At 46.2% G+C, this 16,987-nt stretch overlaps 1 protein-coding gene across 5 annotated transcripts in view; it reads left to right on the top strand.

The window, feature by feature from the left end:
• LOC119175657 (RCC1 domain-containing protein 1) overlaps window positions 1-16,675 on the top strand; it is a 161,529-nt gene extending 144,854 nt beyond the window's left edge. For all 5 annotated transcript variants that reach the window (XM_075881816.1, XM_075881818.1, XM_075881815.1 and 2 more), the window contains 2 exons: window positions 16,026-16,442; window positions 16,503-16,675. In XM_075881816.1, the coding sequence (XP_075737931.1) occupies window positions 16,026-16,442; window positions 16,503-16,672 (587 nt within the window). In that variant the 3' untranslated portion in view covers window positions 16,673-16,675. The remainder of the gene's footprint in view (window positions 1-16,025; window positions 16,443-16,502) is intronic.
• Window positions 16,676-16,987: the final 312 nt, after the last annotated feature.

Below are 16,987 nucleotides of genomic sequence, written 5' to 3'. Positions count from 1 at the left end.
ATACCGAAGCTCAGTGATCTTCGTATGCAAAAACAAACCCGGCGCATGACTTAACCACAGATTACTCCCAAACAACTATACATCCATCTATAGTAGCGTGTGTTGTCACATGTTGCATTTTTAAAACTACGAAGCATTTCTTAGCGAACTTCGGCAACTTCGAGCGTATCTATCTAGCCGCTTACGTTTGGTTGCTCTTGTGGTCAACCCCTTGACTTGGCATGAACAAAATTAGCATAGGAAGGTAAGATTGTTTATTGAATATTACGCGCTGGTCAAGACATATAGTGTGACAATCCCGTCGCGTACGCTGTCAAACACTTCCATCCAGACAGTGGCACATACCCACAGGCGGGTATGAGCCGCTGGTATGCGGGTATGTGCCACAGGTGATAGACACTTAGTATCTACCCAGTAACGACAAGAACATACATGGAAAATTTTAACTTGCGAGCGTTAAGAAATATCGGACATCGGTAGCGTCGACCCTACGAATGCAAAGAATGAATTCGTTAGCTTCACATATATAAAATTTGGTATTACGTGATGTGAATTGATGATGAATGTATGTGTATGCTACAAACATGATAATTATGACATGCGTGTCACGTAAAAACATGACTACATGCGACACTCATGATGCGCTCGCGGTCGTTTCGCTAGCTTCACATATATCAAATTTGGTATTACCTGGCGTGAATGAGTGAAGAAGGCATAGAAGTGGTGCAAATATGATAATCGTGACATGTATGTGATGTAAGAACATGACTACATATCACACTCATGATGCACTCGCGGTCGTTTCGCTAGCTTCACATATATCAAATTTAGTATTACCTGGCGTGAATGAGTGAAGAAGGCATAGAAGTTGTACAAATATGATAATCGTGACATGTGTGTCATGTAAGAACATGACTACATGTCACACTCATGATGCGCTTGCGGTCGTTTTGTTAGCTTCACGTGTATCAAATTTGGTGTTACGTGATGTGAATTAATGACGAAGGTATGTGTATAGTACAAACATGATAACGACATGAGCGAATCTGAGCCATACTCCTTTGAAATCTCGGAAGAGTCACCAATGTGAGGTGATTGATGTTGATGATTTTCCGCTATACAAAACCTTTGAGCGATCTGGTTCGAGAGGATTTGGGTCAATGACTCAATTTTTCCAGCGATGCGCTCTATTGCCTTCTCTACTGCTTTCTCAATTGGTTCCGCATTAGGGACAGAGAGAGCTTCCATTGTTGGTATATTGCGAGCTGTGAAACGAGCGTAGCCTTGTCTTCATGCTTGTTTTTTAAGTGCTGCTTCCTTCCGCGAACACCGTCTTCGTTCTACTATCTGTATAATTTGCATTTGATGTGTCTTTGCCGAACAACTAGATTTATAGCAGCATGAGCTTTGATACATAGGCAACACATTTCTTCATTACTCTGACACTGGCTAGAATTGTGACGTTTCCCATATACCCTACACCTGGCCGTTGACCTACAACCTTTGATGGTGTGACCATATCGCCAACACGTTATGCATTGAAGCAGACGAGGGGAGAGAGGCTCTACTCTGTACATTACAAGCCAAGCCTTAATTTCTGAAGGCCGGGCTGATCCCGCAAAGGCCACTATTATGACTCAGTTGGTATTTTGTTCTTATCAACTACCCATCTACACCGATAGATGGAAGTAGCCCCAGCTAGTGAGAGCGATTCTAGTACTTCGGAGGGTGTCCAGTTGGCATCAATGCCACGTACTGGACCTCGGGTGCATGCTGAATGGGAAGGTGTGAACGCGCTCACCGGCTGGGATGCAAACAAAGAGCACTTCAGAAGATCTCGGGCACAGTACTGGTCTGGCGAAAAGCATAGTAGGTCCTCTCTGCCAAACTAGCGGACCTTTTTTATAGGCTGGAATTGGGCCGTCACCAACCGTAATTCTGCATGCATGATTTTCGGGTTCTTTATTTGAATGATGTCGTCATTGGTCGGGACTAGAGCCACTGGAACAGATGATATGCTGTTGTGCAAAAAAAGATCTACTTCCACCTCCTTCGGATCAGTGGAAGCGTACAAAAGAAAAGCTCTTGGCACGGGCGAAGTAAAGGGCTTCTCGTCTGGTCTGAATTGCACAACAATGCTTATAAAATAACTTCTGCATTTTAAAGAATGATGATAGACCAATCAAACCAACAACAGCTGCCCAATCCTTGGCCACAATCCCGAGAACAAGCGAGCAGCAAGACGGACGCCATCAAGCTTATCAAAGTAGCTGGTTTTAGGGCTATCCCCCGAGAATGGCCGCCTCACACTGCTCAGAACGTATTCCCAGCAGGGGAGGATTCAGTGCTGATAGGGTTCTTATTCTGCCTTGTCTTCTTTCTCTTCTCACTGGCCAAGAACGAGAGCTCAAGCTTCGTTGCCGCTCATCATCATTACATTGTATATATATATATATATATATATATATATATATATATATATATATATATATATATATATATATATATGTGTGTGTGTGTGACGTGAGAAGGCAGGGATGGTTAGAAGTAGATGAGGAGGAAGTGAGATAGAATAAACATGGTGTGCGAGTCAGGCCACGTCTCCTACCTAGTCATCATAGCGTCAAGATGAAGACCTGCCAGCCCCTTTATCAGTCGCTCATCATCTACACAGTTCTCCGCAAGACACCCTGACCACACATGGACTACCGTACAAACGCCTAATCTTACGCATCAGCCAGCATCATGTCAGAACCATCTGCTGACCTTGACATTCCCAAGTACACCGGATCAGCGGACGACGGACCCGTAAAAGACTGGTTCAACCTCTTTGAGCTCCACGCCACCGCTGCATGATGGTCGGAACGGGAGATGGTCATCAACTTTACCGACTACGTCTTCGGTGAGGCTTTCAAATTCTACCTCACCCACATATTTCAAAACAACGAGTCATGGGGAAAGATAAAACAAGAGATGATCATTTGGTTTAAAGAATACAATGACGACTACGATGAAGACTTGTTTATAACGCACCATCCACAGACAATCGCGTTCGGTTGTCAATTTCACAAGCAGTCTTCAAGCTTACGAACGCCCAGCATGAATCGATCACTGCCACAGCACAGAGTTGAACCTGAGTACACTGACAGGCGACCAAGCGTATTTCGGGAAAACCACAACGATCGAGCGGGCCTCCGTTTCACACACAAGACGGCACTTCCGAAATCATCACTTCAGCATATGACACAAGACGTTGCTCAACCACTTGATGCTCTCTATTCTTCGTCTCGCATACATTGCCCACCACCCGGTCTCACATCACGTGGCTCCTCAGGTGCTCGTAACGCTAACCGTCTGCCTCGTAAGGACACCGTGTTCACAATAGGTGAATCATTGACGCAGTGGGAAAATACCCAATCACACCATGACGAATTTAAAAGCTGTTTTTCATCACAAGACTTTATTTCTATGGCTCAGCAGGCTGTGCAGTCCGAACCTAATAATGTCGCGTCACCTATGATGTCCCCATCCAGTGCTCACAGCTCCAAGAACCGAAACCATGCAGAAGTAATACATACATCAAACCTCGCACGCAGCTGTCTGTCAGAAGCGTTCATACTGAACCACCTTACAGAAGCTTTTGGAGAGCATGCTAGCAATGGTGGCGCATTACCAACTATGCCCGATAAGCAAGACACCAATTCACCATGCATCAGCTTTCTACGGGACACGTCAAACCTCGAAAAAAATGAATGCACCATTCCAGAAGGGGCACCACTACAGCCAGGTCCTGAGCATCACCAGCTATGTAAGCAAAACCAAGTACACAAACTCAGGAGACAACGAAAGAGACTGCAACGAGGGCATCGAAGAACGCAAAATTCAACGGAAGTGCACTCACCAATGGAAGAACATCGGAAAATAAGATCTCGAAACCAAAGACCAATTCAAGGCGTCAGACACTTTCGCAAAAAGAAAAGTCACCAGCGACACTCCCTGCCTCAGCTATTTCACCAACTGCACCATCACAGAAGACGCCGAGAAAGATGCGGAAGCACTGTTTGCACACCGCAAACACACAGGCACTCCCAACCTTGTCAATTTCACACAAAAACTCAACCGATGTCATCACTAGTACAGATTTCCAGGGTGTAGTTATGCCATCCAGGACGCAAGAGTGAAGCTCGTCCACCAGAGTCGTCATAGAAATCACCGGACTGCTCCCTCGGCCTTGAAGATTCAGTGAGATTGTGAAACTTCGTTGGGACGTGAAACTGTGAACTTGGCCATTATTTTGTTCAATCTCTTCTTCAACTTGTAGTTTGTAACCGGTGCCATCTTTCGGGGGGAGGGGGGAATCCTGTGACGTAAGAAGGCAGGCATGGTTAGGAGAAGTAGATGAGGAGGAAGTGAGATAGTATAAACATGGCGTATGAGTCAGGCCACGTCTCGCAGTCATCATAGCGTCACACACACACACAGACATATATATATTCCGCCGCCGCCGCCGCGGAACATGGGAGAAGCCTATGTCCTGCAGTGGACGTAGTCAGGCTGATGATATATATATATATATATATATATATATATATATATATATATATATATATATATATATATATATATATATATATATACATACCAAGAACAAAAGTGATGCTGGGTCCGGGTAAGATTATCCGTGTAGGGAAGAAGACGCACGTACGAAGTGACTTTATTGACGTTTCGGCCGTGGTTCGTGATCCTGATGAAAGCCGGACCCACGACCGAAACGTCAATAGAATCACTTCGTACGTGCGTCTTCTTCCCTATACGGATATATATATATATATATATATATATATATATATATATATATATATATATATCATCATCAGCCTGACTACGTCCACTGCAGGACAAAGGCCTCTCCCATGTTCCGCCAGTTAACCCGGTCCTGTGCTTGCTGCTGCCAATTTATACCCGCAAACTTCTTAATCTCATCTGCCCACCTCACCTTCTGTCTCCCCCTAACCCGCTTCCCTTCTCTGGGAATCCAGTCAGTTACCCTTAATGACCAGCGGTTATCCTGTCTACGCGCTACATGCCCTGCCCATGTCCATTTCTTCTTCTTGATTTCAGCTATGATATCCTTAACCCCCGTTTGTTCCCTAATCCACTCTGCTCTCTTCTTGTCTCTTAAGGTTACACCTACCATTTTTCTTTCCATTGCTCGCTGCGTCGTCCTCAATTTAAGCTGAACCCTCTTTGTAAGTCTCCAGGTTTCTGCTCCGTAGCTAAGTACCGGCAAGATACAGCTGTTATATACCTTCCTCTTGAGGGATAGTGGCAATCTACCTGTCATAACTTGAGAGTGCTTGCCGAATGTGCTCCACCCCATTCTTATTCTTCTAGTTACTTCTATCTCGTGGTTCGGCTCTGCGGTTATTACCTGCCCTAAGTAGACATAGTCTTTTACAACTTCAAGTGCATTATTACCTATCTCGAAGCGCTGCTCCTTGCCGAGGTTGTTGTACATTACTTTCGTTTTCTGCAGATTAATCTTAAGACCCACCTTTCTGCTCTCCTTGTCTAACTCCGTAATCATCAGTTGCAATTCGTCCCCCGAGTTACTCAGCAATGCAATGTCATCGGCGAAGCGCAGGTTACTAAGGTATTCTCCATTGACTCTTATCTCTAACTGTTCCCATTCTAGGCTTCTGAAAACCTCCTGTAAGCACGCGGTAAATAGCATTGGAGAAATTGTGTCCCCCTGCCTTACACCCTTCTTGATTGGTATTCTGTTGCTTTCTTTATGAAGGACTATGGTAGCAGTTGATCCCCTGTAGATTTCTTCCAGAATGTTTATATATACTTCATCTACGCCCTGATTCCGCAGTGTTTGCATGACGGCTGATATTTCTACTGAATCAAACGCCTTCTCGTAATCTATGAAGGCTATGTATAGTGGTTGATTATACTCTGAGCATTTCTCTATTACCTGATTGATAGTATGAATGTGGTCAATTGTTGAGTAGCCTGTTCGAAATCCTGCTTGTTCCTTTGGTTGATTGAATTCTAATGTTTTCTTTACTCTGTTAGCAATTACCTTTGTAAATAGCTTGTATACTACAGAGAGCAAGCTGATCGGCCTGTAATTCTTCAAGTCCTTGTCATCTCCTTTCTTATGTATTAAGATGATGTTAGCGTTCTTCCAAGACTCTGGTACTCTTCCCGTCAGGAGACACCTCGTAAACAGGGTGGCTAGTTTTTCTAACACAATCTGTCCTCCGTCTTTTAGCAGATCTGATGTTACCTGATCGTCACCAGCAGCTTTGCCCCTTTGCATGCTCTCCAAAGCTTTTCTGACTTCTTCTATCATTACTGGTGGGGTGTAATCAGGGTTACTGCTAGTTCTTATAGTATTAAGGTCGTGCTTGTCTCGGCTACTGTACAGATCTCTGTAAAACTCCTCCGCTATTTTAACTATCCTATCCATATTGGTAGTTATTTTGCCTTCTTTGTCCCTTAGTGCATACATCCGACTTTTGCCTATCCCAAGTTTCCTCTTCAATGCTTTGACACTTCCTCTGTTTTTCAGAGCGTGTTCAATCCTCTCCATGTTATACCTTCTTACATCGCATACCTTACGTCTATTAATCAACTTCGAAAGCTCTGCCAGTTCTATTTTGTCTGTTGTACTTGACACTTTCATGATTTGACGCTTCTTAATTAGGTTCTTCGTTTCCTGGGAAAGCTTACCAGTGTCTTGTCTAACTACCCTGCCTCCAACTTCCACTGCACACTCCGTAATGATACTCGTCAGATTATCATTCATTGTATCTACGCTAAGGTTGGTTTCCTCACTAAGAGCCGAGTACCTGTTCTGCAGCGACACTCTGAATTCCTGTACTTTCCCTCTCAGTGCTAGCTGATTGTTTGGCTTCTTGCGTATCAGTTTCTGTCGTTCCTTCTTCAAGTCTAGGCGAATTCGAGACCGTACCATTCTATGGTCACTGCATCGTACCTTGCCAATCACTTCCACATCCTGCACGATTCCAGGGTGTGCACTCATTATAAAGTCTATTTCGTTCTTATTTTCGCCATTAGGGCTCCTCCATGTCCACTTGCGGTTTTCTCGTTTTCGGTAGAAGGTATTCAAAATCCGTAAATTATTGCGTTCGGCGAATTCTACTAGTAGCTCTCCTCTGGCGTTTCTAGTACCGATGCCATAATCTCCTACTGCCTGGTCTCCAGCCTGCTTCTTCCCTACCTTTGCATTAAAGTCGCCCATCACTATAGTATACTGTGTTTTTACCTTACTCATTGCCGATTCCACGTCTTCATAGAAGCTTTCAACTGAAGCGTCATCATGGCTGGATGTAGGCGCGTAAGCCTGTACTACCTTCATCTTGTATCTTTTATTCAGTTTAATTACGATACCTACCACCCTTTCATTAATGCTATAGTATTCCTCTATGTTGCCAGCTATGTTTCTGTGAATTAGGAGCCCCACTCCCAGTTCTCTTCTGTCTGCCAAGCCCCTGTAGCAAAGGACGTGCCCATTCTGTAGCACCGTATAGGCCTCATCTGTCCTCCTAACCTCACTGAGCCCTATTATATCCCATTTAACACCCTCTAGCTCCTCGAATAGTACAGCTAGACTTCCCTCACTAGATAAGGTTCTAGCGTTAAACGTTGCCAAGTTCAGGTTCCAATGGCGGCCTGTCCGGATCCAGAGATTCTTAGCACCCTCTGCTGCGTTGCAGATCTGACCGCCGCCGTGGTCAGTTGCTTCGCAGCTGCTGGGGACTGAGGGCCGTGAGTTATTTGGCGTAAGCATGTGGGAGGTAGTGGCCAGATACTGCACCAGGGTGGCCAATCCTTCTCTGGTGAGGGAGTGCGTTCTCGGCGGTGTTTGCCGGTGAGGCCGCACCCCAGGCCTCATAATGCAGTTCCATCAACACGCGGATTATTATTTTTTTTTAATCCGGTTGGGAACTGCGCGGTACCGGGATTTGAACCACGGACCTCTTGCATGCGAGGCGGATGCTCTAACCACTACGCCATCGCCGCAACTATATATATATATATATATATATATATATATATATATATATATATATATATATATATATATATATATATTGAACAAACGGGTCGTTCTATATCAAGTACGGCCTCACCGGCGACCACCGCCGGTAACGCACTCCCTCACCAGAAAAGGATTGGCCACCCTGGTGCAGTATCTGGCCCCTGCCTCTCACATGCATACGTCAATTAACTCACGGCCCTCAATACCCTGCGGCTGCGAAGCAACTGACCATGACGGCGATCAGATCTGCAACGCAGCAGAGGGTACTAAGAATCTCTGGATCTGGATAGGCCGCCATTGCAACCTGAACATGGCAATGCTTAACGCTAAAACCTTATCTAGTGAGGCGAGTCTAGCTTTATTATTCGAGGAGCTAGAGGGCATTAAATGGGATGTAAAAGGGCTTAGGTTAGAAGGACAGATGAGGCCTATACAGTGCTACAGAACGGGCACGTCCTTTGCTATCGTGGCTTGGCTGACAGAAGAGAACTGGGAGTGGGGTTTCTTATGCACAAAATCATAGCTGGCAACATAGAAGAATACGATAGCATTAATTAAAGGGTGGTAGGTATCGTAATTAAACTCAATAAGAGATACAAGATGAAGGTGGTGCAGGCTTATGCGCCTACGTCGAGCCATGATGACGCGTCAGTTGAAAGCTTCTATGAAGAGGTGGAATCGGCCATGAGCAAGGTAAGAACACAGTATACTATACTGATGGGAGACTTCAATGCAAAAGTAGGGAACAGGCTGGAGACCAGGCTGTAGGAGATTATGGCATCGGTAGTAGAAATGACAGAGGGGAGCTTCTATTATAATTCGCAGAATGCATCAATTTACAGATTTTGAATACCTTCTGCCGAAAGCGAGAGAACCGTAAGTGGATATGAAGGAGCCCTAATGGCGAAGATAAGAACAAAATAGACTTTATATTGAGTGCACACCCAGGCATCGTGCATGATGTGGAAGTGGTTGGCAAAGTACGATGCAGTGGCCATTGAATGGTACAATCTCGAATGCGCCTAGACTTGAAGAAGGAACGACAGAAACTGATACGCAAGAAGCCAATCAATAAGCTAGCACTGAGAGGGAAAGTACAGGAATTCAGAGTCTCGTTTCAGAACAAGTACTTGGCTCTTATTGAGGAAAACAGCATTCGCGTTGACGCAACGAATGATAATCTGACGAGTATCATTACGGAGTGTGCACTGGAATTTGGAGGTACTGTAGTTAGACAGGACACTGGAAAGCTGTCCCAGGAAACGAAGAATCTCGTAAGAAGCGTCAAAGCATGAACGCTTCAAGTACAACAGACAAAATAGAGTTGGTAGAGCTTTCGACGTTGATTGATAAGCCTAAGGTATCCGATGTAAGAAAGTATAACATAGAGGGAATTGAACACAACCTTAAGAACGGACGAAGGGTCAAAGCAGTGAAGAGAAAACTTGGGATAGGCAAAAACCCGATGTATGCACTAAGGGACAAGAAAGGCAAAGGAACTACTACCATTATGGATAGGATAGGCAAATTAGCGCAGGAGTTTTACAGAAATTTGTACAGTAGCCAGCACAGCCACCACAATAATATAAGAATTAGCAGTAACCCAGATGACACCCCACCAGTAATTATAGAAGTCAGAAAAGTCTTGGATAGCATGCAAAGAGGCAAAGCTGCTGCTGAGAATCAGGCAACATCAGATCTGCTGAAAGATGGAGGACAGATTTTGCTAGAAAAACTAGCCACCCTGTTTACGAGGTGTCTCCTGACGGGAAGAATACCAGAATCTTGGAAGAATGCTAACATCATCCTAATACATAAAAAAGGAGTTGACAAGGACTTGAAGAATTACAGGCCGATCAGGTTGCTCTCCGTAGTATACAAGCTATTTACGAAGGTAATTGCTAACAGAATCAAGACAACATTAGAATTCAATCAACCAAAGGAACAAGCAGGATTTCGAACAGGCTACTCTACAATCGACCACATTCATACTATCAATCAGGTAATAGACAAATGCTCAGAATATAGCCAACCACTATACATAGTCTTCATATAAGATTACGAGAAGGCATCGGATTTAGTAGAAATATCAGCAGTCATGCAGAAACTGTGGAATCAGGGCATCGACGAAACATATGTAAACATCCTGGAAGAAATATACAGGGCATGAACTGCTACCATAGTGCTTCATAAAGAAAGCATCAGAATACCAATCAAGAAGGGTGTAAGGCAGGGGGATACATTCTCCCCAATGCTATTTACCGCGTGCTTACAGGAGGTTTTCAGGAGCCTAGAATGGGAACAGTTAGGCATAAGAGTTAATGGAGAGTACCTTAGTAACCTACGCTTCGCCGATGACATTGCATTACTGAGTAACTCAGGGGACAAATTACAACTCATGATTTCGGAGTTAGACGAGGAGAGCAGAAAGGTGGCTCTTAAAGTTAGTCTGCTGAAAACGAAAGTAACGTACAACAACCTCGGAAGAGAACAATGCTTCGAGATAGGTAATAGTGCGCTTGAAGTTGTAAAATACTATGTCTACTTAGGACAGATAATAACCGTGGAGCCGAACGGCGAGACTGAAGTAACTAGAAGAATAAGAATGGGGTAGAGCAAATAAGCACATGCCGATTGCCACTTTCCTTCTAGAGGAAGGTATATAACAGCTGCACCTTGCCAATATTTAGCTACGGAGCAGAAACCTGGAGGCTTACAAGGAGGGCTGAACTTAAATCGAGGAGGACGCAGCGAGCGATGGAAAGGAAAATGGTAAGTGTAACCTTAAAGGGCCAGTAAAAAGCCTTGAGGTCCAAAAATGTTTAAAAAAGAGATATATGTGCAGCTTTCCTTTGCGAACATGCTGCCACATGAATTTTGCAAATATGTGCTATATACTGGAAGTAACAGGGGTTAGAACATCGGTCTAAGCTGGTTTCAAATTTTCACGCGGCCTTGCCCCCTTTCGCCTTTCCATGAAGGGGAAGGCATAGCCCGTTTTCGTGACTCCAGTCACTTCAGCAATGTGACAATTGATGTCATCGGCAAACTTGATCAGTCCCAACACACTTCCGCTTGCTGCGAAGCATGCTTGTTTGTTTACCGTTTGCCGCACCAGCCGCGGGTCAACCGTATAAGCGTCAGGTGCGAATAGTCGACCAAAAACGATCAGGTTCCTGACGTACGTCCCTGGATGGCCAATTCGCGTCAGCCATGCTGCGCGCAGAACCCCATTGTGAAGCACCCGGTGGCGATGCTTCTCCGCTGCCCAGTCGCTCGATTTGCAGCTGATGACATAGCAATACGTTTTACCCGTGTTGCTCATGTTAAGGGCGAAATTCGTTCGTACGTGCTCACAGGCGCTGTAGTTGAGCGAGCAATGTACACGTGCACGCGACAACTGCGAGGCTGGTTCTTTCACCGAAGTGCCAAGAAACAAGGTGCAGTTTCGTACCTGTGGGTGGAAACAGGAACTGACGTTGACTTCACTACTGTTTTTTCACACCCGATTCAGACCAATCGGCGAGCTGCGTGCTACGTCACGTCGCCGATCGCTGAGTTGATGTCAGTGTGGGTGCAATGGGGTCGGTCAGGCATAGGAAAGATGTGCGGTATTTGTTTTTCGAAATAGAGGCTCTGCCTGGCCCGCAGCGCTGTAATATTCAGAAAACGTGATCGCTGCGGTCTAATCTACGAATTGCCAAGCTTGTATAGCGGGTGTAAGTAAAAGTCGGAGCCTGTTCACTGGCCCTCTAAGAGACAAGAAGAGAGCAGAGTGGATTAGGGAACAAACAGGGGTTAAGGAGATCATAGTTGAAATTAAGAAGGGGAAGTGGACATGGGCCAGGCATGTAGCACGTAGACAGGATAACCGCTGGTCATTAAGGTTAACTAACTGGATTCCTAGAGAAGGCAAGCGGGTTAGGGGAGACAGAAAGTTAGGTGGGCAGATGAGATTAAGTTTACCGGTGTCAATACAGCAGCAAGCACAGGGCCGAGTTGACTGGCGGAACATGGGCGATGCCTTCAGTGGTCGTAGTCGGGCTAATGATCATGATAATAATATCAAGTGTACCCGGTCAATTTTCTACCACATCCGATTGTATTAAAAACATCGTGCAGGTATATGAGAATGGGAGAAGTAGATATTGAGGTGTTATATTTGGCAAAAACATTTTTGTTGCCCAGAGGGCACTTCAAACTTTGGGTACCCAAGTGAAACTGTGTCGAGCTAAATAAGCTTTAACTGGGTTTCTTTCTTTCCAGTTGAAACTTTCTTCAAATTTGCTCTCTGTAAAGCTTGTATTTTGCGAGTAAAGTTGACTTCACTAAGCTGTACATCCCAGCCTCAGCTGTGCTCCATCTGGCTATGACTTGCGAGGCCTCTCTCGGTAGCAATGCAAGCAACCATTCTGGTCATGTGTCCTGGTGAAATGAATGTTTCTCACAGATTCGTTCAAGGAGGAGAAAAAAGTAAGGAGGAAGGACAGGTATAGGTTAGTCGATTCGTTCAATGTTCGTCAGGTAGAGACCGATGTCAGTGGCTGTTTAGTACGGCTGAAGCAAACTCGTCATTTTCACGCTCTCTGTATGCGACGCTCTAATCTCGCCTGCTCTAGATTTATGTTGAAGAGCTGAATGGCTGCCTGCCTTTCTTCTTTCCTTCTCTGCTGTTTTTTTTCTTTCTTCTCATGACATACCTTTTCCCAAACTTCAGTGAGCTCGTCCTCCCCATAATCCACTTCGTCTATCGCACTACTTATTTCGGGCTTCCTCAACTTATTACTGATATCCATACTGAGCTCTGCTGCTGGCAGCAGCCGCTCTTCTTTCGTTAACATATTGATATTCATGCCTGCACGAGAGCTCACTACTACTTCACCAGTACTAAACACGCACCAGTAGAGATAAACTCAGAGACAATTGCGCAATAGAACTCTATCCTTATCGTCCAGTAAAGCGTAATCGATCAACCACTGAGCCCACCCTGAGCTTGAGAAGGTCGTGCCTACCGGAACCACGTTGCCAAGTCCACCGATCCCAGATCGTCAGATCTGCCTTCTGCCGCTCTTTTTTTCGAAAGTTCCTGAGGTCCCTCAAGCTTTCAGGTTGTTTCTGCGATGGTTATGCCTCCCGGAGTCGCAGAGAGGCGCTCTGATAATTCCGGATTCACAGAATTTGCTCCTCCCATTCAATCCCGAGCTTGCGAAGGTGGTGTCTGCCTGAGCCACGTTGCCAGGTCTGCTGATTCCAGGTCATGAGGACTGCCTTCCGCTGCTCTTTTTTCCAAATTCCCTGAAGTCGTTCAGGCCTTCACGCTGTTACAGAGACGGTTGTGCCTCCCAGAGCCACGAAGAAGATCTTTGCTGCTCCCGCAGGCACATACGTCGTTCTTCCTTCCACAGTTTTCCGCATGTCTTTTCCTGATCGCACTGCTGCCAAACAGTTTCTTTTTTTCAGTTCTGCGTGGACCAAGATTGGGTGGTATGTGTGAAGTCATGGCTTCGAGAAAGTATCTTAGAAAAACTAACTCATTTACATCGCAAAAACGTCCATCAGTGCAGCTACTCGGACTCCCACTTTCTCGGGCCGCTGCTGTCTGCCTTCTGCTTTGGCCTCGTTTTTTTATCTCCATCTCTCTCTCGTCCCAGCGGATTCTCAAAAGAAGTTGTAGCTTGCTAGCAGGAAGGTCCAAGGTGTCAGAGCCGCTTCTTGGTCGTCAACATCGAGACGGGCTCTGCCATTGAGTCGAAGCTTCTGCACTGCGCCATGGCAGATACGACCGCTCCAGTGGCTTTTCGCGAGGTCTCTCAGAAATGCCAAGAACCACCGCATTCCTTCGATCGATGAGTCCCATGGTCCTCTGGTACCAGAGCCCGTCCTCTGCGGCAGTCGCCATTGTGGTTCAAGCTCGCCCTTACCGACTTGACTTGGGGAACAGAACGCAGCAAAGGTTAACCCATATAAGCCGGAAGAAGAAATCAGATACATTCTCAAGGGTATCGAGGATTGCACATTTCAGATGTTGCTGGTAATGTGTCCCACCACCAGATTCAATCTTGGCCATCGCAGTCGCAAACGGTGATGTTCGCCAGGGACCACTTTCTAACCATATCAAGGGTTTGTCAGAGAGAAAGTGGCCCGACAGCTCGCCCTGCTGCTTCATAGTGACGCGTACACCGTAAGCCTGTCCCCGACACTGCAGCAGGCCATATTCACGAAAGTTGTTGAGGCCCTCCCTGCATTTTCAGCCCGTTACTCGTGCGCTTCCATGCCGTCCCCTCTCCCAAGTGCCAGTTTTGCACAGTCTGCTCCAGCTATCAGCTACGAAGCTGTGATCGCGCGGCCTCTATGCATCGAGACTCCTTATCGGCACCACCTCGTTCCATCTCGCCTCCAATTTAGAAGCCCTCGCCACGCTTCTTGCGTCCATCAGATGCGTGGCCCACCCATGGCAATCGCCCTATCTGTTTCGCGTGTAGCATCTCTGGCCATTATGTGCGCGTCTGCCGCCGTTGTCGCACACCTGCTTACGCCTCCTCCGGAACTCCTACCTACGCGCCGGAACATTCCACCACATCTGCATCTGAACAGAGGTACTCTGATTCAGATCGCCGCTCACAAAGTGTTTGTTTGTCATCTCCTCGTAACCAGTTGCCATCGCCAATGCGTTGTCCACCACCCTATCATGAGGTAAACTAACCAGTGCAGTTGCATAGGCAAAAACTGGAACTTCCTCGCAATTCTCAGGGCCTCCAATTTCGCCGCAAAACAATATTGCTGTCGATGTAAGAGAGTCGCCGCACTAGCGCTTGTAGATGCCGGGGCTGTGATTCTGCGATGAACGCCGGTTTTTGTCGAAGACTTAAAAAAGTGACATCTCTTTGTGGCATGGTGCTGTCAACGGCTAGCGTACAATGCATTCATTCCTCAGCTGTGTGTACGGCGTGCGTCGTCATCCAAGATGTTATGTACTTATATTGCTGAAGTTTTCGTTGTGCCATCTTGCTCTCATGACCTCATCCTAGGTTTGGATTTTGTTTCACGTCATGACGCTATCACCGATTGTTTTAATTCGGAAGTGTTTCTTGTCTTCTTCCATTCTCTTTTTCTCTATAAGCTCATAGTTGATGCCGATATCAACTTATCTCTGGAAACTTCCGTCTCTATTACCCTTCTGTTTACTGCTCAACCTGACAGCACTATAGTTTTTACGCCATCTCGAGTGTTTACCGAACGCAAAGGCGTCGTTCTCTCGTTTGCCGCTCTCACAATTGTGCCATGATCAACCATAATGCTGGTACAAATCACTGCAACTACTGTATTGCCCTACTTCGTGGTGAAACTTTAGGATATATACACCACATTGATGATCTTGATCTTCCCGATGACACCACATGATGTCACATTGCCACAATCAGCCCTGCGTCTCAGCCATCAGGTTCTTTAGCGTTTCACAACGCCATTGACGCAAACCTTCTCCCCTCTGATTGCCGCCAACTTGTTGCTCTCCTTGACTAGTTTATCTCTTCTTTCGACTTTCTACAACGTTTGTTAGGCTGCACCATGACTATCAGTAACACCATTGACACCGGCTCACACCCACACCTGTAACAGCGTACTTACCGCATCGCCGTCGAGGAGCTCTGGGTCATTACAGAGCAAGTGGATGACATGTTTCAACGTGGAGTCATACAGTCATGCAGTGCGCGAGAGTGCTAACAATTCTCTTGAAATGCTAACTCTCTTTGTCTGCTTATGCCTTCCGAAAGGGGTCAAATGGCTACCTGAAGAGAGCATTCCGCGCCTCTATCACGTACTATATTCATCTGACATTATCTGGTCTTCCAGGCTGAAGGAATTGTCATGTAAACATTTTAAACTCCCAATATAAAGCATGAAGTCAAATGAAATTCTTTCACAGATATGTTGTAACTTTGTCCGAATGCAGGTGGTTTCATGCATGAGGTACGCCTCGATGATATCAGGATGACTTCGGTGCCGACGAAACACCGGGTGCGTGAGGTGAGCTGCGGCCACGGCCATCAGCTGGCGCTCACTGCCAACGGCGAGCTGCTGAGCTGGGGAAACGGTGGCCACGGAGAGCTGGGCCATGGCAGTCTTGAGTCTGTGCAGTCGCCGCGTCTGATTGAGCCACTCGCCGGCGTGGTCCTGGCAGGCGCCGCTGCGGGTGGATGGCACTCGGCTGCGCTCAGCGATGCTGGTGACCTGTACCTCTGGGGCTGGAACCTCGATGGGCAGCTGGCCACTGAGCCCATGGAGAAGCCACTGTCCGCATTGCCTCTGCTGTTTGACATGGATGTGTGTGCCGTGAGCCTGGGCTCACGGCACACAGCTGCTGTAGCAGGTATAGTAGTATTATAATCTTCATGAAGAACTGGCACAGCCAAACTCTTTCTTTTTGCAGCCAACAGCTCGGCTTGGGCCTGGGGTAGCAACGCGTATGGACAGCTAGGCCCTGGCTCAGATGAAATTACGCAAAGTGCCAAGCCCGTGCAGCTGGTAGCCGAAGACGCAGTCGCTGTGAAGTGCTCTCCTTGGGCCACCCTGTTGTCAATAAAGTTGCCAGGGTCATGAGTGTCTTCAGTTTTTTAATGCGGTACTGGCACGGAATTTTTCGTTTACTGACAACAAAGAAATGAAGTTTTGATATTCTAGTGGATATTATGCACAGTTTTTCATTAGTTCACTTTGTGCTTCAGCGAAGTTGACTCCAGGAACAATGGTGCTCAGTACTACACCGTGTTTTTCTGTCCTCATCTTTGACTCCTGAAGTTAGCATAGAACATGGCATATCTGACGATAAGATGGTTTTAATTACATTTGATGGTGTTCGTATGGCTGCAAAGGGCTCTAATACTGACACTAGAATTGTGGTTAAAGATTATTCGA

Source organism: Rhipicephalus microplus, chromosome X, assembly GCF_043290135.1.
Source record: "Rhipicephalus microplus isolate Deutch F79 chromosome X, USDA_Rmic, whole genome shotgun sequence".
NCBI lineage: Eukaryota > Metazoa > Arthropoda > Arachnida > Ixodida > Ixodidae > Rhipicephalus > Rhipicephalus microplus.
This window is presented reverse-complemented; position numbering and strand designations above follow the sequence as displayed.